This window comes from Miniopterus natalensis, chromosome 16, assembly GCF_054644295.1.
Source record: "Miniopterus natalensis isolate mMinNat1 chromosome 16, mMinNat1.hap1, whole genome shotgun sequence".
NCBI lineage: Eukaryota > Metazoa > Chordata > Mammalia > Chiroptera > Miniopteridae > Miniopterus > Miniopterus natalensis.
The window spans coordinates 7408726-7435929 of record NC_142096.1 but is presented as its reverse complement, the minus strand read 5'-3'; the positions used below and the strand labels follow the sequence as shown (position 1 = coordinate 7435929).

The 27204-nt window shown below is 37.5% G+C and overlaps 1 protein-coding gene across 3 annotated transcripts; it reads left to right on the top strand.

The window, feature by feature from the left end:
* The first annotated feature begins 328 nt into the window (after positions 1–328).
* AZIN1 (antizyme inhibitor 1) lies at positions 329–27204 on the top strand. 3 transcript variants are annotated; one of them, XM_016224280.2, is made up of 12 exons: positions 329–499; positions 4368–4505; positions 15446–15643; positions 17440–17613; positions 18155–18327; positions 19955–20089; positions 21063–21144; positions 21715–21789; positions 22391–22553; positions 24064–24176; positions 24494–24708; positions 24911–27204. In XM_016224280.2, the coding sequence occupies exons 3-12, from the start codon at positions 15542–15544 to the stop codon at positions 25020–25022; spliced, it is 1344 nt and encodes a 447-aa protein (XP_016079766.1). In that variant the 5' UTR covers positions 329–499; positions 4368–4505; positions 15446–15541; the 3' UTR covers positions 25023–27204. The 3 variants fall into 3 exon arrangements, with proteins under 3 accessions (XP_016079766.1, XP_016079764.1, XP_087681446.1); XM_016224278.2 differs by having other exon boundaries at positions 335–499; positions 24061–24176; XM_087825320.1 differs by lacking the exons at positions 329–499; positions 4368–4505 and adding an exon at positions 10347–10462 and having other exon boundaries at positions 24061–24176.

Sequence of the window (27204 nt, the reverse complement as noted above, 5' to 3'; positions counted from 1 at the left end):
GTCCCCGCGCGCCGCCCCCTCTCTCTTCCGCCCCTCTCGGCGCTCCCGTAGCGCGACCCCGCCCCGCTCGCGCGGCCGCGGGCGGCTGTGACGTCACCAAGCCCCGCCCCTTCCATAAATACTGGCGGCGCCCGCACCGCCTTCCCACACTCGCTGGCTCTTCGTTCCGCTGCAGGGTTTCCTTTTTTTTCCGCCTTCTCTGCCTTTTCTCATCCTTTCTCGCTCTCCTCCTCCGTGGCGTGGCGAGACCGAACCCTCTCCCCACCCAGCCCTCGCCTTTCTTCCTGTACTCGCGCTGCTGGTCTCTTTTTCTCCTTCGGCCGCCGCCGCCACTGCTGCACAGCTGGTGTCGGTGCCGCGCTTTTCCTCCTACGTCGTCCCCGCAGCTTATGGCCCAGGCCGCCTTGGGTATTTCTGCTCAAGGTAACCACATCCCTCTTTAAAAATTCCGCCGAAAAAGAGAAGACGCTTTACCCGACTCTTTGGGCCGTTATCTCACGTGAGTACCAGTCCGAGGGGTGCGGGCGGGGCCGGGGCCGGGGCGTGGAGCGGGGCTCGGGGGGCGGCCGAGTGGCTCCGGGCTGGGCCCCGCCGCCCGGCCGGCGTCCCCGCGGCGCCCCGGGCCGGCCGCCTCGAACATGGCGGACGGCGGTGTGTGTGGCGGCTGTCGGTGCCTCCGCGGCGGCGGCGGGCGCGCCTCAGGGCCCTCAGGCGGTAGCGGGACGCTCGGCGGAGTCCGCCGCCGCCGTGGGAGCGAGGGGGCGTGTGCGCGCGGGGGTGCGCGGGGGTCTCGCGGCCGGGGGTCGGCGTCGCCTCCGGCGGCGTGAGGCCCCCACCCCTCTCCCGTGGTGCATTGCTGTTTCCGGGGAGGGGGCCGAGCCGCGGCGCCGAGGGGCCTCGGTCCCGGAGGCCAGACCCCGAGCGGCGCCGCGCCTTCTCCTTAGGGCGGCGGGCGGGCGGCGGACGGCCTGCCATGGCCGGGGCCGTAGGTTATGAATGGAGCGGGGCGGGCCCGGCGCCGGCCTCCTGTGACAGCTGCCGGAGGAGGACGGGCGCTGGGAGTGCGGCCTCCCTCTGGTGGAGGAAAGTTGACGCCACGCGGGGCCCGGCGGCGGGGAAGCCCCGGTGTCAGGTAGCGAGTAAGAGGCCTTTGGCCCCTTCTGGAAGCCTCGGGTCGGCTGCCCCGCCCCCTGCGGCGCTCTTGATTGGGCCCAGTCCCCTTCACTCACCCCGGCCACCTCCTGAGCCGGAGATTAGTCACCGTGGCTTCGTATTCCCGTCCACGCCGCCACTCCCGGCTAGGGAGCGAGAACGGTAGGCTCGGGTGGCTTATCAAGCCCTAGTTCCACTGCCAGCAGTTAATGGTGGTGACGTGTTTTAACCCTTACCCGGTGTGTGTCCTGAGCGTAGGTCTCTGATGCTAAGCTGCTGGTTCAGAGACCTGAAAGGGCCGGTGCGCGGCTTACAGCCCCATGATGTTTCAGCAGTTTTAACTGGGTTTCGTGGTGGCGTCTTAGATACGTTATGGTATTTTTGTGTCCTGTCTGGTTTCCGCTGTTGAGCTCCCAGCTTGGGTGGAAACCTTAGGGCACTGAAGGAAGAGAGAATTACTGCGTGGTCAGGAAAGGTTGATGCGGACGAGCCTGGCATTTGAAACACGGCTAATGATGTCCGGGCAGGACCCTAATAGTCCTTGAATTCCTTTTACGAATGTAAGAGTGCAGATGCTGGTCATGAAGACAGGTGAGCCCTGAGGAGTTCACGTTTGTAGGATAGATACTCCTAAGGACTGCTGGTGGTATGGTAGGTGAAATAATCAGGTAATCAGCACCTTCCCTCTTGCCATCCAGGTTTGACTTGTAAATTTTCAAACATCCAGAGGAGGTGAAAGAGTTGTACCCTCACCTAGAATCCTATTTTGCTTTATTTGCCATCCTTACTATTCATTCATTAGTCCATATTTTTTCATGTATTTCAAAGTAAGTTGAAGTTGGCTGAACACTTCAACTCAGCATATGTTTGATGCTCATCCATGGTGCAGGTATCAGTAGGTCTTTCCCTTTTGTTGCTCGGTAGTATACTTTCCCTGATTTTTTAAAATAAATTTTACTTGGGGATAATTTTAGATTTACAGAAAAAATTGCAAAGATAGTGCAGGAGGTAGTGCTGCATATTTCTCGCCCAGTTTACCTAATCAACATCTTACGTTACCATGATACATTTGTCAAAACTAAGAAACTGGCTTTGATACAGTACTATTAACTATCCTGCAGACATTATTTGGCTTTTGCTAGTTTTTAATGTCCTCTCTGTTCAGGATCCAGTCGAAGGTACCAAGCTGCATTAAGCTGTCATGGTTTCCCCAGACGTCTCTGATCTGTGACAATTAGTATTTTTTTGTTTTTCATGTCCTTGACAGTTTAGAGAAGTATTGGCCAGATATCTAGTAGAGCATCTTCCAATTTGGGTTTATCTGGTATTTTCTCATGATTAGACTGGGGTTGGGGGTTTTTGAAAAGAAGACCACAGAGCAACTTTAATAAAAGTCATTGGTAAAGGCAGTGGGAGTTCAGAGAAATACTGGTAATTTGGCCAGACTAGGTTTTTGTGGGTGGTTTCTGTCAAAGTGATGGAAGAAGGGTTTTTTTCTATCTTACTGGCCTACTGCTGACTTGGTCAAGTCCAGTTTTCCCTGTGCTCTTCACCAAGGTGAAGACAGTCTCTTCAAACAGTTGTTAAGGAACTGGAATGCAGTGTTATACATGATCCAACTGATTTACACACACCATTCTAAATGATAATTTATCTTCCTATGACTCCTTTTCTCCACATTTTTATTTAACCTCTCATGGCCTATCTTAACTGTACAAATAAAATTCTATTTATCCTGTATTTTAGGCCCTCTTACCCTGTATGCCCCTTTTATGATTTCTATTAAGATGTGCCTTTCAAATTTTAGGGTCTTCATTTCCTACTTGTATATTTTAGTTAAGTGGAAATGTTTTAGAGATCATGCTGAAGAACATTCTTGAACGTCTGAAGTTTAACATCCTTAACATTTCACATCATTGCTCTTGGATTGCATTAGCAGCAAGATATCTGAGGATATAGCAGGAAGAAGATGAAAAAGTCTCAGGCTAATTATCCTATTCCTTGGGATAATTGAGAATAAACTCTGTCTCCAGCATGAGTCTTTTAGTTTATTTTTTAAATTATCGTGGTGTGGGAAGAATCAGAACTTTTGATTTGGAGTCTAATGTAAGGTTATAATCACTGACCTGCTGGTATCTTGCTTTGTCATCCATTAGTATCATTGAGAGTATGAGCAAACCCTAATAAATAGAAAGAACTTTTTTTTTTTTTTTTTTTTTTACCTTCTCCAAAGGTCACCATCCTGGTTGAGATGAGATACGCTTTAGATATACCTAGAGTGCTTCTGAAGAGTCTCACATTCTTGCCCTTATGATTTCAAGTTTCATCATTTTTCTGGTTTCTTTCATATCCCTTTTCTAGCAAGTGCAGTCAGGTTATATTTAAAGTAGCAACCACTGAATTACGAATGGAAGTATGTATAGGTATAGCAGTTAATACCTTAGAGATGATATAAGTCTGTTATCAAACCATAGTAAATAATAACCATTCCTAAAAGTTATTTAGCATTTTTTGTAGTGTGTCAAGCACATTAGCATTCATATGTTCCTAGTATAGTAGAATGACTTAAGTCTGGGCCGGTTAGGTGTGAGGAGGTAAACCTTTAGAGGTCACTTGCCCAGTATATAATGCAGTTCTAAAAAGTTATTTCATATATATATGTGTATATATAATATATTAGCTAAGTCAAAATCTTCTTATCTTTTTGGTATATAATAGGATTTTATACTTAAAGCAAAGAAGGACTTGGAATCTGGAGAGTAAAAGAAATGTAGGTAGTTCCAGACTACAGGTTATGTTAGAACATTATACATAGTAAGTCTTGCATACATATCAGGTTAGTGAGGGTATGGAACATTTTTAAACTTTAGGCAACTTAGATATTTTGGTTTTGGAGGACAAATAAAAGCAAAAATGAAATTAGATGAAGGCCAGAAACTGAGTAGGTAGGTAATGCTATTTGGTAAGATGACCAGGACATCAAGTTATGTGAATTTTGTACTATAGCAGCTTGGAAATGCTTACTATGTTAAAAAAAACAAAGTACTTCATACTGTGGTAAACCCTTTGAAAACATTTTGTGTAATGTTACATTAATGAAACATTCTATTAAAACTAAAACTTATTTCTCCCCTTGATGTAATTTAACTTGCGCATGAAACACAACCTTTTTTAAGCATAGGATGATTATATGCTACTATTTTTATTTCCTTTAGGGCGAACTTTCTGACCAAGTATACAACTACCCAGAAGGCCTAGGAGAAGTGCTGTATAGAGAGCAGTTCGACTTCAACGCTGAGCCACCTTGGGAACCTAGCTGATGATAGGGGGGTTCCATCTCCTAACTTGTCCATGTAAGTATTTTCCCATCTGTGCAGGAATCTTGTAAAGTTGGAGTAAAGGATAGTTCTTGTTTCTCAGTCTTTTTCAAACTTGCAATTGTATTTGCCAAGTGACCCTTAAAACTCTTTAAAAATTCTAAAACAGGCTTGACATTAGAGGTATACTGATTCAGTTATATGCTTATTTACCAATGACTGGATCACTTCACATTTATTTTGAATACATGATATGTGTTATTGTACATTTTAGGAAATCTTATTAGTCCAGGTTTTAATATAAATTGGAGAGGTTTAAGATTTTGGCAGTAGTTTATCACAACATTCAATAGAGCAAAAGATAGTGCTGTCCATTCCATTCATTACACCTATATCCCAGAGCAGGGATATGAGGGGTGAATCTTAGTTCTTATTTTTCTAGTTACGAGCATCTTGCCAGACACAAAGTTTTATGTCTAGAGTTTATATTCTTTTTCATAAAATAACTTTAAATAATACTCAGCTGGTGGGGAAAAATTGGTTGTTTTTAGAGGACTTACTGGGAGATCATATATGTACACCTTCTGAACAGATTTTTCAGGGATAGTTTTGTTTTGACTATACTTGATTTTCTATGTATGGATTTGACTTTTGAATTAAATCTCTGAAAATGTAATTTCCACAGTAAATTATTGTTTGAATTTAAATTTGGGCTGCTGTACTTATGTGGTTCTTTTAAAAAACTATTATTTATCAATTTCTTGCTATTGAGATTTGGGTTTTGGTATTGAGGTTTGCATGTTTTTAAGTTGGCCAGAAACTTGGAGAAGACACTTGAAATTTTTAGGAAAGCTTAGGGTATCAAGTTAGTGTTTCTTTAGTCTGTCTTGTTAAACAGATTCTATCAAAAGTATTTGCTCTGTCAAATTAGAGTATGTTAAAGCAGACCTTTTCAACACATTTGATATTAACCTCAAATTACAATTTAAGATGAGTTTTTTAAAGATTAAAGAGAGAGGGAAACAGTTTAATAGAGTTCCTAAAAGTTTACTGACTTAGAACCCTGACTTGAGGGTTTCCCATACTGGTTTCCTAGCTTTCTCCTAGCTGTGTGAATTTGAGCAAATTGCTTATTTTATAGCTATGATTTTTATGTAAAGTTTCTTTAGTCCTGAAATGATAAAATGATTTCTTTTTGAGTATGTGGTCTTTGGAACAGAAGCATCAGCATCACTTAGAACAGAAATAAGGAATTTAACAATGTTGTAGAACTTGGAAAGTCATAGTTTCCCTCTCTTTTGGGGGGGCTTGTGGATGGATGGGCACAGATAGAATTAATAAAGATATTTATTCTGTAGATTCTGACAACCAGAGTGTCTGACTCTTTATTTTTTATGCCCAGGTACAATATATGTTATGTTAAGTGAAACTTCAATGCTTGACGCTGTGCTGTAAAGCAATGGTCTACAGTACCTTATTCATATAATTTCAAAACCTGAAAGTTAAGGAAAAAAATATTTTATAGCTTCCTTGATATACCTAAACTGATTGGGAACAAAAACTTGGCCTGAATCTGAGCTGATCTGAGGCCATTTTTGTCTTTTTACCCCATAATGCTAATATTCCTAAATTTTGCTACAGAAATACTGTGATTACAGGGTGTTGACTAATAACCTGGAGAGTGTTACGTGATATATGAAGTACATGTACTACACTACTGTTCTAAAATCTGAGAAATTTTAAATTCAGAAAGATACCTGGCTCCAAAGGTATCTTGACTAGAATTAGTAAAACTGGCAAGAGAAATTTTTGTGTTCCAGAAATGTCCTCAGATATCTTATAGCATTTTGTTATACTGGACATTTTGAAATCCTGAGATTAATTTTTTGTGGGTCAGTGATATTGCTTGAAAAACTAGAAGTCATGAAAGGCACTTAACACACTGGCCTTTATGGAAAATACTTGGCACATAGCACTGCAGATTGTGTAACTAAACTATAAACTCTATTTGAACCATGTAATACTCCAATACTCCCATTAGGATTTCTGTGCAGGTGATCTAAGAACTAGGGCTTGGCTTCAGAATTAGGTTTTAAAATCAGATAACCATCTGAATTTTGAGATAGTTCATTTCCTTAAGTATTTGGAAACTTTCAGAGTTGCTTACATAATAAAGTTTTTTCGTTCAACACTTTTCTTTAGAGTATATATATAATATATGACCACTATAATAAAAATATGATGAAAAATACTTTAACGCCAGTACTATCTCAGATTAATGAAGGGTCTGTAATTGTGGAAAGTTTTTTTCATGCCTTTTTAAAAAATTCCTTAGGGGTTTATGCTGGAGTGGTTTTTTCCAGTGGGCTAGATTTTCAAGTTGCTTTGTAACTCTGATTATAATTAATAAATTAGCCAAATGGAAAAATTTTAAAGACTATTCCAGAAAACTAAATTCCCTTCTAACCAACTGCTTCTATTAGTTGGTGATGAAGTCAGATTGAATTAATCGTTAGCATATACCTTATATGTTATATGTCTAAGTATGGAAAAGGGGTACAATTAATTGATTTGTTCAACTGGACTCTTAAAATTTGCTTAAATTTTTTTACCTGATTGTTATTAGTTGACTCTTTATGTGTATGTTCATGTAGAACTTTCATACGAACATCAGCATTTTAAAAATCCATACTCTTATTTACATATGCCTTAATAGGACCTGCCCAACCTTAATTGGTATTATTTTAACTAGGGGAATAAAATGTTCTTTACAAGTTTACTAGGACTATTTTCTCATGTTTTACTGTTTGTAGAAAAGGCAAAATTTCGACTCGTTATGGAGAAGAAATTTTAGTTATGTAATTTAAAGATTCTATGATGCAAGCAAATTCAACGGTGCATTCATTGATGGTTGTTGGTGCTCTTTGATCAAAAAACTGAACAAAACTGTCATTAAAATTAGGGACCAGTTTTTCTAAAGTATGTGTATTCCCTTGGCATGCATAAAGTACACAGTATTGGTGCTTCATTGCTGTGTAAAAGTAGCAAAAACTTGTCCTGTACAAGCACAGTGTGAATAGTAGCATGTTAATGGATAAAATAGTGTTTGAAGGACATGGTATTCTTTCTTTTGGCCAATTTAGAATATTCTGAGAGGGCCAAAAAGAAAGCAGTATAGTTTTTAAAGGGGATAAAATGGTTCTTGCATTTATTACAGAAGTTGAGCCTAGAAACTTAATAGCGACTCTCAGTCTGTGTGTTCATTACACTCTTTGCCTGGCCTTATTTCAGTTTCTGAGTTTAAAGCCCCCTTCCCACTCGAAAAAAAAACTTTTTTTGAAATGCTTAATTCCAATTAGGAGTAAAGGCCATATTGTATAAACTGTACCTTGTAAACTATAAAATCTAGATAAGTTGTTGGTGCCATTCTAAGGTGGCCCGTTGTTAAGACAAGTTTAAGTAGGCTGTTGTAAGTGCAGTGCTCCCACTTACGGGGAAGGCCTGGGAAACGTTTTTGTTCTTCCTCTCCATTTCAGGGTCGTCCATGCACGCCTGAACAACTCACCGGAGGCTAACTGGAGCAAAGATTAGGCCGTTTTTTTCTCTACTCCAGTGTTAGACATTCTTTTCTTTAATCCAGTGAATATTGTGAAGAACATTATGGCATAAATAGAAAATAATTGTACAGTGTACAGTTGCAAGGATTAGCCTGCCCAGACCATACCTAGCCATCATGAGATCCGTAACTAACTCCTGATGTGCAGCAGGGGCCAAGATTGCAAACTCTTTTGGAATATTCTGCTCCGAACTTCTTGCCCTTTCTCCCTTTCCCTTTCCTTTTTTCTTAAATGTATTTTTATTGATTTTAGAGAGAAGAAAGGAGGGAGGGAGAGAGGTAGAAACATCATTGATGAGAGAATCGATTGGCTACCTCCTGCACGTCCCCTATTGCGGATGGAGCCCGCAACCCATGCATGTGCCCTGACCCAGAATCAAACCTTGACCTCCATGTTCAAGGGTTGATTCTCAACCACTGATCCACACCAGCCCAGCTATCCTAGTATAACAGCCTAGCAATTCTGCTCTCAGATGTGTGGCCTTAGACTCTGGCACCTAGACCAATGCTACTTAAACTGCCAGTCAGCAAGATAGACTCTTGTACCAGCATGTAAAATGCTTGGTTCTTGTGCCTTAGCTAGTTTGCAGACCACAGTTTGACTAGCACTACCCTTGGGGGTACATAAATAATAGTAAATTATATCATAAGTAATAAATAATGTAGCAAAAAATTGGTAGTAATCTATAGGTCCAGTTCAGATAAATGTGGTATGTCTGTGCAGTAGAATACTACACAACAATGAAAATTAATGGACTCCATTCACATCAGTCTGCATGGGTGAATTAAAACTATAAAGTTGAGCGGAAAAGAGGTCATGGTAGAGAAACAATAGTGATTCCATTTATAGTTTAAAACAGTAAAGCTAATGTTTTAGGGGCATATTGAAGAATAAAACTATTAAATAACAAGGGAATGATTAGAAAAGTATGACATTTATCCTAGGGGAGATGCAACCACTGCCACTTGGGGAAAATGTAATGGAGACTTTATTCAGTTTCTTAACTTGGTGTTCACTGCAATGCTTGTATTGCACACATTTTTTGTATAATAAAAATAAGTGTTCGTCTTGAAGAGGTGACAGTGAGATTGCTGCTATAAGGTAATCAAAATAGTAAGTGCATTTGTTTACAGGGTTATTCCCTGTGCTGCACCAGGAAAGCTAGAAAGCTTGAAAAGAATATGGTTATGTATTTCCTGTTGGTAGTATGTTACAATAGTTATCTTTAATGTTACCACCTCTTAATTAGCAAAACAGATATTCCCTCCAGAAACAAATTTAGTTTTCACATCAATGAAGACACTTTTTTAAGGGAGCCTAATCTTGTCAATTCCACATGCAATAAGCATATTGTTATGAAAACTTCGTGTTTCATTTTCTCATTAAGATGTATTTTAGAATTTATTGTGAGGCATTTCATTGGGCAGCTTTACATAGGTACTTCAAAGTTAGCCTGTCAGGCTTATTTCCTTTAGGGTTTGTTTTTCCCCTTCAGATATCTTCTATGCATTCTTGTTCTTGTCTGTCTTTTAAAATAATTCTTCAGCAGTCACCTTTAAAGCTCTTCCTCTATGATTTCTCAATTTTTTTTCCAACCTCATCACCTGAAAAATAACTTTAAGGGTGCTTATTGCCATTACTGGCTTTCCTCTTACTGTCAATTGAAGCCAACCCTGTCCTGATTCTTCTGAGTACTTTTATTGTCCGGTACTTATTTTGGGGCCAATATGGCCAAAGTTCAGGCGGTCTTGTGATTTTTATAATTTGTTGGAATGTCTTTCCTACCAGTTCCAGTGTGTAGCTTCCTGGGACTACTATTTTTTTTAGCAGGTTTACCTGCTTCCGGCTTCACATCTATAGTGCCAAAGTCATCTTTTAGAAGCCTCTTCCAATATTCTTTCACCCAGTTATTTCTAAAGGTATTCTGTGTGGTAAGTAACATTTTTCTTTGGGAGGTAGAGCGCAGAGGTGACTTTGACAGCGTTGTGTCTAAGTGAGCCGAGTGCTAAATTATCAAATGCCAATGTAATAAAGAAATAAAGGTAGAAGTGCCCTTAGGCTTCTTCAGAGAAATAGTAGTAGCGTAAATTCCCAAGTATTTCAAGTTCTCATTTGTAATGAGTACAAGTCTTTTTAGAAAAGTGGTTGATGTATTAAGGTTGGGTTTCCTGCGTAGATGTCTCTGAAACAGTACTCTTCAACCTTTCAGCTCTCCCTGTTCTACTTCCAGGGAGGTCTTCACTTCAGAAATCCAAGACTCATATTCATCCAGCCTGGTGTCAAGTGGGCTGTTGCTGCCAGCATTATCTTGTGATTATTTGAGAGATGTATCAGTTTCTTCTGAAGTACAATCAACTGTAGAAGCCTTTGTAGCAGGTGTGTAACAAGGCAAGTGCCCAGCTGCTGCAGCCATTACTCTTGGAGCTACCTTCTCAGTGAACATGAGGACTCAACTGCCTCATGAAAGGCTCCAGGGAGAACAGTGTGCAGTTCTTTGGAGATTTTTCTTTGGCAGCTCTTCATAAAAAATGTATTATCAAAACCCACCAATGTGAAGGTGTATAGGAATGTTAAACATTTTTTTCTTCCCAGCATTGATGTCCAAGAGGAAATTACTTATGAAAGTAGTACTATGATTACCAGTTGTATTAGTGTAAAATAAGATGAGCTTTCTTTCATCATATATTGTAGCGATAAGGTGTTTGGTTGTGAAAATAGGTTAAAGACTTGTGAGAAGAGAACACTTCCTAGTATCTACTGGTAAAAGTAAATTTGCTCTTTAAGTTCTAAAGCATTTTGGAGAGAATGTAAGATTTAATAGGGTAGGTTTTCTCAGTTTTAATGTAAATAACTCAGTATCTAGCAGCACCAGACTATAGTATATAATGTTCTATAATGTATTGGAGCCAGTAAATGAGTCCTGTTTGTGATTTACAAGCCATAAAAAGTAGTACAGTACCTATTAGGAATTTTACCCAGGATTGGAACACTGGGAAGTTTCGCAGAAATTCCCATGGTGCTTAAAATTGAGGTGAATTAATTTGGCAGATCTGGCATACAGTATAAACTCTGCTTACCCCCTAGCACCTGCACATTTATTTTCATTTTGGGTGCCTAGAATGTGCTCATGTCTCAGATTTTGGTTTAACATGTCATCACCAAGTAACTTTAAATGCCACTTGAAAACATTTTAGCAAAATATTTCTTTACTTAGTGCTTTAAGTAAAGCAGAATGAAGACCATAAATCTTCCTTTGTGCAACAGTGGAGCTTTAAAGTATTTTTACTTAACATGTTAAGGAAATTGCAGGCAAAGACTCTTGGAGAGGTATGATTAAGAACTGCATTTTAGGGCGCTCTCAGTGAGATTGGAGGTAGGAAAGAGTCAAGATCAGCCCACCCTTATCCAGCTATACTTCATCCTTATCAGTTTCAGAAATATGGGCCTTCCTAGTGACATTTTGTTTGAACAAAAGGGATTGTTGGCTAAAAATGTATTGAAAACTACTCTGCTGGAGGTTTTTCTGTTCTGCGGATTCTTTTGTGGATTTAGTTTTTCCTGGGCATAGCTTTCAGTGTTTAACAGTAACTGACAATTGAGTTTTACATTTACATGTGGGTCACTTGTGTATCAAGGTTTTAGGCTCCTTTTAATAAGAATGAAAGATGGACCATGTTTTTCAACACACTTCAAGGAAATTTATTACTGTCACCAGTGTTGCTAAGTTTAAGAGTTGTGAAGTTCTTTGTTCCGTTTCTGAGCACCTACTCTAGGCTAGGAATATCAGAACCTTCAGGGAGCATCTAGGAAGATAAATCAAGATAGAGCTAGCTTATCTCCACATTTACCATCTGTTATGTATAGGCTTTATTAGTATTGGTTTTAATCAACAATTTTGCAATGCTCAGTATGAGTAAGGAAATCAAATAATATTAATGTCCTACATCTGTTTTAGTGTTTTAATTATGTTAGTCCCTTAGTCCTTTTGTCAAGTATTGCCAATACAATAAATGAGTTTTATTTTTCCATCAAAGTCCTCTTTTGACTCAGCTAGGGTTTGGTAAGCTAATGCTATGGTTACCTCTGAATTGAGAGTTCCATTTCAATGATGGTATTAGCCACTCTACAAGCATTGTATTTTTACTTTAGAGCAGGGAATACTTTCTAATAACTTTCATTCATATTGGTAGTACCATTTGTCAGCTGTTTCAGTTTGGTGCCCTCAGTTAATGTTTAAAATTGCTTCTCTTCTACAAAAGTCAGATTAGACAGAAGATCAATGGTTGCTTGAGGTGGAGTTGGGGATTTACTGCTAAAGAGACATGAGGGAACTTATCTTTATGGTAGTGATTACTCAGGTGTACACAGTTGTCAAAATTGGGTACACATTATTGCATGTAAACTGTTGGATAAGGTGGATGAAAAAAGGAAAAATAATTTTGGTGTTTACCTGAGAATTAGACAAAAGATAAGGAACAGCCAGCAAGGTTAAGATCTAGAAAATAGTTATATGAAGAAAGGTTAAAAGGCTATGAATGAGTAGGCGTAATAGGATGTTTTCATATCGTATTTGAATAAACTTAAGAGTTTATTAACAACTGGGAATTTAGTCTGAGAAATGGTTGAATATGGGGATATGATAAAGCTGCAACAAACAGACTGATAGTTGTATTGGAGTTCCAAGAAAAGGAGTCCTGTGTGCTGAAAAGAGATTTTTCCTTTTATTTTAAACATAATTTGATCAGCATCTCTAGAGCTAGCCTAATTCTGTGCCTCAGTGTCTTCAGACATAAAATGGGGTTAATAACAACGTGGTTTTAAGGGTTAAGAGAATTGATACTGTATAGATGATGTACTTAGAACAGTGCCTGGCACACTAAAGAAATGTTTGCTGTTAGATTTAAGCTAGATTAGCAGACAGTGAGAGTTGAACCTATAGATTATGTAGTTACAAAATAGTTGGGGGGTGGGGATCCTTATCCCTTGACCATACTGTAGAAAAAGCTCTGAAGAGTGTGGGCACTCAGCAGGTAAGATTGGATGGAATGGGCCTGATCTTGTGTAAGTACTAAGGATCCTGACGTTAGAGGAAACTTACCCTTTCTCTAAGCACTATTGCTGTAAGAAAGTGAGATTCACCTTGCCCTGACTTTAAAAGCTAGATTTATTTTATAAAACTTAAAAATAAAAATAAAAGCTAGACTTGTTGAATTTAGTAGCAGTTGTCTGTGGTGGTCTGTAATTGATAACCCATGGTTCCCAAGTAAATACTACATATAAATAGTAGAATATACTTAGGAGTCTCATGAGCTGAAACATTAGGCTAAAGATCTTGGTTAAATTATGTTTCATTGTTAATAGAATAAATGAAAGCCCTTTTGCTAGAGATTTGGTACAATTTAACAGGAAGTTTCTTTCATACTCTTTTTACACTTTAAACCTTTGTGTTAAACTTGTTGAACGAGGAGCCTTTATGTTTTCTGTTTCTCTTAGTGCATAATTGACTATCTCCCTAAAATTGATGTTCTAGCTGGAGTTACAGTGCTTAAAATAAACATGTATCCTCAAGCCTAAAATATTTTATTTTCTAGACACAGATTTATACCAGTCCTAGTATAACAAACTTCAGAGAATGTTCAGGCTACCATTTTACTTTACTGCATTAGTATTAGATTTCATGTGAATATGCCTTATTAACGCCTTTGGTAAAATAAAAATATTCTCAACTTTTTAAGTTTCTACCATTTCAGAAAGATTTGATGACCTAAACTGAATGTAATTGACTTCTTGGGATGAAGTTGTTTGTGTTTTAAAATTTTAAACTAAGTATTGTTCATGTTTCATGAAATTTAACTAGTATTATGGCTTATTGATGAGTTTGTTTTGGTGCAAGCAAAAAGCTGACACTTTGGGACCCATTGAAGTGGAGTGTACTTCTAGGACGGGGGCCATCACCCATGGTGAAGACTTAGAACAGGGTTAGTGTACGAAAAAGAGTCAGAGACATGGGAAAGGCTGTGCAGTTTTAAAGTAGGTTGCCAAGAGCTAGTCTATGCCGATTGTTAATGTGGCAACCAGAAATCATTACAAAACAATGAGTATTGTATTGCCTAAAGTACTGCTTTTGCTTGTGAACTTAATGTTTAGAAAAGAAAATCCTTGCCTAAAGTAACCTAAGGACCAGTGAATTCAGCAAAAAAGTTAAACCTTTGTGTCAGTATATGCTTTCCCAAAGGAGAATGGGTGGTCTGGGGTAGGAGAAGAAGGTCTTTGATTGGAGAGGGATTAGATTTAGGCTGATACCTTTTTATTTTATTTTATTTTTTAAATCCTCACCTGACGATATTTTTTCCATTGCTTTTCGGGGGGGGGGGGGGGGCGGAGAAAGAGAAAGATCAATGTGAGAGACAAATCAATTGGTTGCTTCCTGCACTCACCCTGACCAGGGCCAGGGATCAAGCCCTCAACTGAGGTATGTGCTCTTCGCCAGAGGTAAACCCAGGACCTTTCAGTCCATGAGTCTGAGCCAAACCAGCTAGGGCTAAAAAGCAGTTCTTAGTACATGGTTTAGGATGTACAATGAACTTAGCTTATACCTAGTTTTGAATTAAGATGGCATTTTTATGTTTTTGGCAACTAGCAACTTAATTTTAGCTCTATTCTGATCCAACACTTAAACAAGTTTTTATTTGTGTCCTATATGATTTTTTTTTTAAACCACAGCCTTTCAAGGAAGTAGTCAAAGATCATTAAAGTTTAGAGAAATTGACCTAGGATTGCACAGCTGTTAAATGACATGGCCAGGACCAGGTCTTCTGACTTCTAGTTCAGTTAACGTTTTCATCAAATCAACTCACCTCGTAAGAGGCATGCATTACTAACCTGACCTAGTCAGTCTGTAACAAAACTACAGAACTTCCTTAAGTCACCCTCTTCTCCCACTGGTTTCCATTACTTTACTTTCATCTACTCTAAAATTTTGTTTAGAAGACATTTATCTGAGTTACCTGGTAGCATGCTATGTTATCTGGCTGGCAATATATTGAAATTTAGTATTTTAACTTGTTGGCTGCAGATACTTAGTTCACTATACAAGCTTTCTTTACTTAAAATGAGTAAATTGTTTGTGTTACAGAAGAAGTACAAAACAAGACGATGGCTAAAGCAGAGTGGGTATGTCAAGTATACACTTTAAAATGGGCACTAAAGGATATTAGTGATCAAGCTTTTCTGAAAGTGTTGAGTGATCACACAGATTCCTCATTAAGTCAGGCACTTACCACACTTTCACTGACAACTCACACATTAAGGTTAACTACTGAAATAATACAGACTTTGAAATAACTTCTGTTTTGACAGTTTGTTGCATATTCTAAGGACCCAGACATAAGGCTTGGTGGCCCGTCTCTTGTTTTTCCTGGTTTATGACTTTCGGCTTTGTGGAATACGGCTGAGATGAAAGGATTCATTGACGATGCAAACTACATCGTTAGCCTGTTGGATGAAGGAACAAACCTTGGAGATGTTATTGATAACCATGTTAATGAACATACCCTGGTAAGTGTGCCAGCTCACATATCTCAGATTTCTGAATTCTGAAACACCAATGCTTTATTTCCAAGATGTTAATTAATAAAACTGCCTTGTTCAAATGGTAACTTTTCCAAGTTGTCTTTTTTTTTCCTAGGTTGCCTTAACAACACTCCCCATGAGTAGGGATGAGGTTTTCTTTCCAGTCCACATTTTTTTAAAAAAAAAACCTCCCTGATAGACCTTTCTCTGCTGTGCCTTTTAGCACCTAGCTCTTGTATATTTTATTTTAATATGTTGTGAGCTATCCTCAGTCCATGGTTTTTTCCTCAACTGTATGCTTTAGATCTTAATTTATATTCCAGATAATCTTGCTTGTGTACGTTGACTGAGAATTTGATAATTTATATTGAATGCTTACACTCTAGTGCCCCAAGTGTCAAGCTATAGAATCATATTAACTACTACTTACGATCATTTATTTTTGTTTCGTACTTATTGATAGAATTATTTTTGTTTATCGCCTTACTGATATAATTTGTTTCATTGTTGGAGCTGATTTCCCATTTTCCCCAAATTTGTTGAATTGTTTTCATGTTGCTAGTGTTCAGTAATAGGATACAAAAAACTATTCTCCTAGGGGTAGGGAAATGGAGAAAAATAAAACCAAAAAACTCTTATCTTGACTTTTATAGATGTGCTCACCTTCCCACACCCCAGCAAAGTTCCTTTATTTCTGTCTTACGCTGCCATCAAAATTCTTGGGGTGAGGGAAGTGATACTTGGCTATAGAATAGATTGAACAGTACTAATAAGTCATTCTTCAGTTAATTCTCTCATGACATTTGACAGGCTTTTTTCATCCATTCTTGTACTATAGTCTAAATTATCCCATATTTAGTAACATTTAGTGAGAGTTAGGCCTACGCTCTCTTAGCAGCCTTATTTAATTGTATGGTTCAAGGGTGGTTTACAACTGAGTATCTTGGGTTTTTTGCTAGTACCTGTAATTGCCTTATTTTTTTTCACATTGAAGTAAAAAAATTTCTTCAGAACATTAGAAATGGCATATCTTGTAAGGATGGGGTGATTTCAGTAAACCGTCCCCTATCTGCCACACATAGCCCATAATTTCCGGTCATGTCTATTTCCTGGTCAGTATATTCCAGTAGTATACATTTTCAAAAATATGTTTAAAGAATATAAGGCAATAATATTGGCTTTGTGAGGTTTTTGGGGTTTTTAATTTTTAAAATTTTTTTATTTTTAGATAGGAAAGGAGAGGGAGGGAGATACATCTCCAGTGAAACACGAATGAAAGAGATACATCTACCGACTGCCTCCTGCATGCCCCCTACTGGGGATTGAGCCCGAAACCTGGGCATATGCCCTGACCGGGAATCAAACCTCAGTCTCCTGGATCATGCGTAGTTTGATGCTCAACCGCTGAGCCATGCCGCCTGGGCAAAGTAGGCCTATTTTAAATAGCATGGAAGGAAATAGGTGATCTCCTTCCCCTCTACTCCTAAAAAGTAAAATTGAAGCAATTCTGAAATAGAAAGTCCTTATAATATTTTTTAAATCAAAGTAGAGAATATTTTATATGCCACAATGTAGCATAGCAAAAAGTTTTTTAAAGAACAAGTGTGTTTAGATTCTTCTTTGTTTGCTCAGTCTAGCTTCATTATTCGCAAGCCTTGAAGCACAGTGTGTAAATAATAGATAATATGGCTCATTTGTGGAGGGAAAACAGGTTCTTTCCTATTGTCTTCTATTTTCAATAGTTCTGATTCTCTTTTTTTTTCTTTTCATAACCATAATAGACAGGGAAAAATGCATTTTTTGTGGGAGATCTTGGAAAGATTGTGAAGAAACACAGTCAGTGGCAGAATGTACTGGCTCAGATAAAGCCATTCTACACAGTAAAGTGCAACTCTACTCCAGCTGTACTCGAGATTTTGGCAGCTCTTGGAACTGGATTTGCTTGTTCCAGTAAAGTAAGTATTTTTTCATTATTTTGTCATTAAACATCAACATTTAAAAATACACTTTCTAACTTTGGTTTGCCTTCAACAGTTGGAGAAAAACTTAAAGGGAGTTTGACTTTTGGATGGGTTTTTAAACTCTTTGTTTGAATTTGCAGCCTAATATGGTAATTGGTAATTTTTTTAAAAGTGTAGTATCAATGAGAGGAACGTTCTAATGAGGTGAGACTTTTAAAAGTTTTATCTTTAACCAAAACCTTTTTATTCCACATTCTTAGGCTAGACCTAGCTCTAGACCAAGTTACTTCTAATAACAAGTAAAGTAATGTTCTAAACTATGAAATTTCTCTGATGGTAATTATACCTTCTAAAAGTTTTTAACACAGGGTAGTATAGTAAGCATTACCAGAATATAAACTGTGACATTATGTAATACTAATTTAACCTCATGTAACTTGAATTTAACCAAAAAATAAAAATATAAGGTAGTGATTGAATGAAAAGTGATAGAAATTGTGCCTTTTAGATGACAGTTTAAAATTTATTTTTATAGACTGAAATGGCTTTAGTGCAAGAATTGGGTGTAGCTCCAGAAAACATCATTTACGTAAGTCCTTGCAAGCAAGTGTCTCAGATAAAGTATGCAGCAAAAGTTGGAGTGAACATCATGACATGTGACAGTGAAGCTGAATTGAAGAAAATTGCACGTAATCACCCAAATGCCAAGTAAGTGTACAACTTAGTACCTGGGTATATCATCTTACTTGTTTGTTAGGGTTTGGGTTTGTCTTTAGCCTGGGAAAAAGAAGCAGTAATGTAGAGCAGTGACGTATTATAATCATTTTAATACATTTAAAGTTTCTATTTGGAAAAGGCTAATATTGTTTTACTGGCTGACTACTTCTGACCCTTCATGTGGAGTTGGGATGAGATAAGGGCAGTTAGGGCATGAGTTTATAATCTTTAACTTGAGGAAGATGCGGGTAGTGGGATAATGAAATTAGGGCCACAGCTATATTTTTATAGCCACATTAACCTTTATTGTTGTGTCATGTTGGGAACAGGATGTATTTTGGTCTGCTTTTTTTCCTGGTTAGCTAAGGATATAATCTGGCCTTGGCCATAGTTGTTGAATGGTTGTCCTTAGTGATTTGAATGATTTAAAGCCCACATCTCTATTTGAAGAGGAAGTGTGATTTTTTTTTTTTTTTACTTGTTCCTGTATGCATCCCAAGATTGTTTTTTAAATTAAAAATTTTACTTTTTAAAAGCAAAAAGTTTTAAGGCAAAAATAATGTCATGAATTGGTATGTCAAGAGGACTTCAAAATATAGTAAAAGTATATTGTATTAGCACAAAATTTTTGCTTACTTCGAATGAGTTATGTTACATGTCCTGGAAATGTGTATCATCTGTATTTTCCTTATATATTTATACTTCGTGAAGTTAATGGTGTCCTAAGAAAGGTATCCTGATAGGATTGATTACCCAGAAAACCTTTGTTTGGGCTTTTTTGGAAAATTCTAGGGAACCTGTCTCTCTGAAAAATTCCTGTTCCATGATCTTCTGAAGACAAGCCCTGATTTGGATGGAGTGCTTACTGTGTTTAATTGTAAAGTGAATGATACATTAGAGTTGATTCTCCCCATAGATATGAATAATTTTGCTTTTATCAGACTTGCCCTCTCATCATTAGTCATTCACCAACACTTCCTTCGGGAAACAGCTTTGTGTATTTGCAGTTTTTAGTGGTTTTGTAATTACTTGAAGATCTCATGACCATTTTGTCTAGCGTGTCATGGTTTGAAGGGAAATACTAAATAGATTTGAATTAGTAGTCTAAAAGGCTGCTTTTTAGACAAATAAAATAACTCCGTGCTTTCCAATTTTTTTGTTAGATATGAGATTAATAGGAATGTTCAGAATAAGTGGGTGGAAGGTTAATCACTAGAATAGTTTAGGAAATCTGAAACATTTGAAGTCCTGATGCTTTTATTGAAAAACCATGATGGCATTGCTATTCAATTTAGTCTTTCCAGGTGGATTTATGGACTGATGGACTTCATTTGAAAGTAATGTCTTTCATTACAGAGCCCTACTTACCCTTGCTGCTTCAACAGTCTTAACTTCCTGCATTTCCCAAATTCCGTCCTTGTAAGCTTCATGCTTTAGGCCCTAATTGCTAGTTTTTTCTCTGTACAGGATTGTTTTTCATTAGGTTCACTTGATTCATCCGTCGCTGGATTTGGGAGCACTGGCAACATAATGAAAACAATTCCTACAATCTTCAGGCTTCACATGTGCTGATGATGATGTAAACCAACTCTGCCCCAATCATCTTCCCTTCTCTTAGGGTCTTACTACATATTGCAACAGAAGATACCACTGGAGGTGAAGAGGGTAACGTGAAGTTTGGCACAACCCTGAAGAACTGTAGGCATATCTTGGAATGTGCTAAGGAACTTGATGTCCAGGTTATTGGGGTTAAGTGAGTATTGGGTTTAAACTTCATTTTATGGTGATAATCTTTGTCTTAAGATTATTTAAGACTTTATTTGTATGAACTCACAGATTCAAATTCCAATTACATATTTCTTTTCCTTCCCCTTAGTTTAGGAAAAACTAAATATGCTTTACCCTTCATACTATTTTGTGCCTCTGTCTTACCCTCTCCTATTAAGAGATAAATAGAAAAATAAAAACTTAAATGATTCATTTAAATCATCTTTTAAATTGAATGGAGGGAATTTTCTGGAATTTTAATGGCTGCCAAATGGCATTCAACTTGTACCTTGTGTCATTTTAATTTTTCTTCCCATCCTTAAGACTTTTTCATCTTTTTTAATTCTTCAGGGGCACTTCACTGTCTTAGGTGACAATATTGACATATATTTGAGAGTTTACATAATTCAACTAAATTTTATTAAGTTAACAGGGAAAATGGGAAATTACTTTTTTGGGTTTATACTGTGAATTTTAACAGATTTGTGTAATTACTGCCACAATCAGGGTCAGAATCATACTTTAATTAAGTTTAAGTATTCTCAATCTATATCACTTAATATTAATAAGTAATCTTAACAAGTATATATATCAGTAATAGCTGAATTAATGTTCATTTGTATTTCACAATAGATACTTTTTTTATTTTGTCAGATAAAATTACACATTCAGATTGAAGGTTTTTGTGACACAATTTTATTGGTGGAGCTTGTTACTCTACCATATATACAAAAAGCATCCCCCCACCCCAAAATCTGATAGCCTTGAATCATGACTGATAACTCATTGTTAAGTATTGTTACTTGATAATAAAGAGGCTATTGCTTCTAATACTTGAAATATTTGGTAAGGTTAAGGTAAATACTTGTGTCAATATGGTGAATGAGAATTGAAAGGAATTATAGGAAGTGCCTCTAAAATATGCTGCTGCTCTAAGTTTATTACTTTATTTCTTTCAGATTTCATGTTTCAAGTGCTTGCAAAGAATCTCAAGTATATGTACATGCTCTATCTGATGCTCGATGTGTGTTTGACATGGCTGTAAGTTTTTTCCTTAAATTTTGATATTTAAATCAGAATGTTAGACTACGATTCAGTGTTTTTCTATCTCTGAAGTATTCTCATTTTACTTACGACACACGCCTTATTTTTTTACACTAAACAGTTTCATACAGTCACATTTTAAAACTAGGTGAAGGGATTAAATAGTAACTTGTCTACAAGACAGTACAGGCAACATATATAACATTGAATTAATCTGCTTCTGTTAGGAACCAAAAAACTTGAGGTATTAAAGGTCAGAACAGATATTTATCTCCCTGGAAGGGGGTTTTCAAAATGTTCCTATAGCCCAGCCAGGCGTGGCTCAGCGGTTGAGCGTCGACCTGGGATCCAGGCGATCAGGGTTTGATTCCCGGTCAGGGTACATGCCTGGTTGTGGGCTTGATCGATGACTCTCTCATCATTGATGTTTCTGTCTCTCTCTCTCCCTCTCGTTTCCTCTCTCTGAAATCAATAAAGATGTATTTTAAAAAAAACAAAAAAACAACAAAATGTTCCTATATTCGTTGCAATTTGGGAAAGCATTTAAAGTACCTTTTTCATCTCTAGGGAGAATTTGGCTTCACGATGAACATCTTAGACATTGGTGGAGGCTTCACAGGAACTGAATTGCAATTGGAAGAGGTAAACTTTGTTTAGTGGACGGACATACTGGAATAATCTCTCATTGTTTGCTACTTAAGTGATAGATGTATAGACTAGGGTTTTTACAGTGGCAGGAACTAAAAGCCTGTAACATCTGTTTAAAATCTGATTCTAAGAAAATAGGCAATAAGAAGACCTAACTAACTTTGGTAAGTTTAATAAAAAATAAAAAAAAAGTAACTCTGTAGTATAATAACTTTTATCACAAAAAAGTTTCTATTCAGTTGTGCTCTTATGAACTATTTACTTGATGGCACAAATTAATTCACAATTTGGATAGCTTAGGCTGTTTTATCCAGGTGTACATCACTCCTTACCTTCTTGCTCTGCCCTCCTTCCCACATTCTTTAATACCGAGAAACTGAGTTGAAATTTTGCTTCCTTGTTGCTAGACAGAAACATGGCTAAATAATCACCAGTAGGTATTTGCCATTAGAGTTACAATTTTTAATTACTGACATTCTGATAAAATTTGACTTAAGAGCCTGCTTAATTGCTTGACTATAACAGCTTCACAGTCTGTAATTTGAATTAATCCAATCTAGTATTGAAACCGTAATGTGGGATTTTAAATCCATAGGTTAATCATGTTATCAGCCCTTTATTGGATGTCTACTTTCCGGAAGGATCTGGCATTAAGATAATTTCAGAACCTGGAAGCTATTACGTGTCTTCTGCATTTACACTTGCAGTTAATATCATTGCAAAGAAAGTTGTTGAAAGTGATAAATTTTCCTCTGGAGGTAAGTTACAAAGTTTAGTTTTTTTCTGTTAGTAGATAATTCCAGATATTTTGAAGATAAATTTATCACACTAAAGTGTAATTATACTGCAGGACATTTTATGGATTATAAAGTTGTGGGTGATCTTCAGTCAGCTATAGGCAGTCAGGGAGCTTTTCAAAGTGACCATAAGGCCGCCTGACTCCCGTCCTCTGGTGCTGATGTGAGACAGGCAGTTGATTCTCCTTTGTTCAGCAGTGTTTTCATCTGATACTTCTGTTATGTTTTTCTGTCACACGAGTCACAGAGAGAATCTGCCACATACTTAGGCCAACAGTCCTTTTAATCTGTCTCTAGACAAACCAACCAAAAAGCACTAGACAGTCTAGAAAGTATCACCTTTTTTTCCCCAATCCTCACTTGAGGATATTTTTTCCATTGCTTTTCAGAGAGAGTCATCTGTGTGAGAGAGACATCAGTTGGTTGTCTCCCGCACACACCCTGACCTGGGCTGGGGATTGAGCCTGCAGCCGAGGTACACGCCCTTGGTCGAAACTGAACCTGGGACCCTTCAGTCCTTGGGCCAGTGCTCCAACCACTGAGCCAAACAGGCTAGGGCAGCAGAAGTGTCACTTTTTAAATAATGTGTAGGAAGTACTGTTCGACATTAAGGAGACTTATTTCTAATGCTGCGTTTTCCTCTAAATGAGCAAGAGTAAGAGTGTCTTTTTTACTTTTAAGTTTTGTCATGCCCCCCCCCCCAAAATATATCTTTATTGATTTCAGAGAGAGGGAGAGAGAGAGAGAAACATCAATGATGAGTCATTGATCAGCTGCCTCCTGTACGCCCCCGCCTGGGGATTGAGCCCCAACCCGGGCAGGTGCCCTGACTGGGAATTGAACTTCGATCTCCAGGATCCTAGGTGGAGGCTCAACCGCTGAGCCACGCCCGGCCGGGCACTTTTAAGTTTTTAATTTCTTAAATACATTTGTATATCAAAAGCTGTGAGTGTAATATACCACAAGGTACATTTTGGTTTTCCCCCTTTCCCTATTTTAAGTCCCTTTCCTGACAGTGAGAAACCTAGCTCCCATTATTTCTCTCTCACTTGCTTAAGCCTAGAGTACACAGAAGGTGTGTGTTTCTGGATATCACAGTGGTGTTACCGTTTTACCCTTCCACTGGCAGGTTCTGGTTGTTCCCCACCTTCATTGATTGTGTGGTGGTGATAACTCATTTAAGTGTTAATTTGCATTTACATGGTTATGAATGATGTAGGGCACTTTTTTGTTCTTTGGTTATCTTTCTTTGTGAAATGCATTGATTTTTAGGCTAGCAGTTTTGTTTAAGATATGTCAGTATATATCTGTGGTTTTTTTTAAGTTAAATATTTCAAGATGTGAAAACTATAAATACCATTCCAGAGGTTCACAAGACAAAGAAATTTTCGATGTATTTGATATGCATTTCATAACTACTGTATTAGATATTTTACTATAAATTTGCCTTCATTTTTCTTCATTTCAGTAGAAAAAACCGGAAGTGATGAACCAGCCTTTGTGTATTATATGAATGATGGTGTTTATGGTTCTTTTGCAAGTAAACTGTCGGAGGACTTAAATACCATTCCAGAGGTTCACAAGGCAAGTTCTGTTATGAATAATATCAGATCTGCTCATTTGGCAGTTTGTAAATTGAGCTGTTACTTTTTTAAGATGCATCCTAATTTTTGGAGAAATTTTAGGCTAGGGAATATTGCCCTTTTTTGTGGACTTGTGTTATTTCTGGCCTAAGTCTTGCTTTAGATGGCATGAAGGAGGAGTACCACTTCCCCTGGCTCTAGACTTCCCTTCCATGGGCACATTGAATCTGAGATAGTGAAAAATGCTCTTACCTATCTCAAATTCAGTGCCTACATGAGTGAAAACTTAATCTTTCAAAAACCTTTTCTTTCCTACAGAAATACAAGGACGATGAGCCTCTGTTTACAAGCAGCCTTTGGGGTCCATCCTGTGATGAGCTTGATCAAATTGTGGAAAGCTGCCTTCTGCCTGAGCTGAATGTGGGAGATTGGCTTATCTTTGATAACATGGGAGCAGATTCTTTCCATGAACCATCTGCTTTTAATGATTTCCAGAGACCAGCTATTTATTACATGATGTCATTCAGTGATTGGTAAGGTGTTTTTATTTTAAAGCAAATTGCATATTTGAGGTGACAAAATGTTTGCTAATTTTAATTTTGTAATGGATGCATAACTTACAAGTAATAGCAAAATGTTCATGTTTTAAGGATTCTTGAAATATATTTTATTGTCTGTTTCTTAGGTCTTGGTGCATAAATTCAGAATTATACTTATCTTTTTTTTTTTATGTAGGTATGAGATGCAAGATGCTGGAATTACTGCAGACACAATGATGAAGAACTTCTTCTTTGTGCCTTCTTGTATCCAGCTGAGCCAAGAAGACAGCTTTTCCACTGAAGCTTAAACAGGCATTAACAATTCTTTAGATCTGAAGTTGCAGGTTAAACTTGTCTGGTCTACATTCCAGTGTGGAAAAATTCAAACAATCTTATTCTATTAATTCTCTTTGAAACAAACTATTAGTAATAGCTATTTGGGACCAGACAAAATCAGCTCTCATCTATTAATTCATTGGGGGTTAATTGGGAGATTTAGATGATGTATCCAGATTTAAACTTACCAGTTTGTTCTACCCCTTAAGCGTTTAAAATAAAATATGCAACAAAATGGATGACTTAGTGGAGATGGAAGCCCATTAATTGGGTTCCCCATTAAATCGTTTACATACAAGTACACAGTTTTTATACTAAGGATTCGTGTTTAAAGTCTTGTAAAGTTAATGTCTTTCACCCACATATATCAAATGTCAGTGAAAGACCATTGTGATTTCATTAGATATGTTTAGTGTATTTAGAATGTGTAAATTTGTGCTTTGAACTGTAGTTTAATAAATGTAAAATTGCATCATAGTATTTGTTGTATTTGACCTAATGTAACCCTTGTATGATTGCAATAAAATTTTGTGTAGATTTTACTGTTTTTTCAGGCTAAAACTTTGGGAAAGGGGCTAGCTAGCAAAGGTAGTTTTGAAATAGATGTGTATATGGACTGTTTTGATGGTTATTTTCTTTTATAGCCCACTTAAATTTAGTTTGACTCTACATTTTTTAGTTATTTAACTAGTAATTTAAATAAAATGTTTCATTGTGAAGTTCAGATGCATCATGGAGAGTTGATGTGCAGTAAGCATGATGTTTAACAATTTTAACACCAAAAATGTTAATCCTGCATAAACCAATTGTAATAATAGGTGTTTCTGTATAGATAGAATGCATAGAGTAACTTAGTAAATCTTTGAATCACAATCTCTTGGCTGAAGTGGACAATTCTATTAAATACTTTGAATAAAACTGGAGGGAGGGAAATGGAAATTGCAGAAAACTCTGTAGCACACTAAAACTTTAAGAAGGGCTACATCTATATCCAGAAACCTGATGCTCTTTTGCACCGAATATTATTTAAATTCAGAGTTGTGAGGGGCTGAAACACACCTATTTTCAATTTCGCAGTTGCAGTGATTTCAAACTTTAGGGGTTTGTTTTGTTACTTAGCAAATCATTTAGTTTCTTATTTCCCATTTGTTCAGCTTAGTTACTGCTTTTCATTCTTTTCATACTAAAATTTTATGGTGATTGGGGGGGAAGGGAATTAGCGTCACTAACCTGACAGTTGTTGCCAGGAGTTTGCTTCGCTCACTGCTAGTGTGTTTGGTAACCAATCCTAGATCTCAGAATCACAGTGGTAACAAAATAACAAGGGGTCATTTTCCCAACTTACTCTGTGTTCAGACGTGGAATTTCTGTCTCCCAAGAGGAAATGTGACTTCACTTTGGTGCCAATGGACAGAAAATTCTACCTGTGCTGCATAAGAGAAGTTTGGAATGCACTTAATAGCTGGTTTTTACACCTTGATTTCAAGGTGGGAAGAAATTGATCATGAATCTCTTAATAAATTTCAATCTCTTAAACCAGTAGGTGCTTAATATTTATTGATTTGATTAATGCCCATTTGAATTTTATGGGTTCTACTAATAAAAAAAATTTAGGGCCCCAATCCATTGTCATCTTATACCTTGGGAAATACGGGGTTTTATGCAAAATTCCAAGCTACCATGCAACTTTTTTTAACCGTAATAAGGAGGAATTGTTCCCAACCTTCTTTACATATTGTGCTTTGGTCCAGAAATGCCAGATCTTTTAAAAGATGTTATTACAACTTTTAGTCTTGGGCTTGACTACAACTTTGAGCTTTGTGGCAGGTCGGTTGCGCCATGTTCACAGGCGAGCTGTTCTGTGTGTAGCAGCTCAGAGTTGCAGAGTCACGTGAATGATATGGTGACTGAGAAATGTCTGTATTGTATTTGAAGACTGTTTGCCATAAATCTGAATTTGAACTTATGTATTTCAATTTGTATGCTGAAAAAGTACTGAATTAATGTAACAATCTTTTTTTAATTTACAATATTGTAATCAGTTCAGAATTTAACTGAATATGAAACCCAAATGATTTCTATATAGTAAATTGAACTGTAAAGGTAACGTGTGTGGTTCTGAATACACAGATAAAATGTTTTTATTCCTCCCTA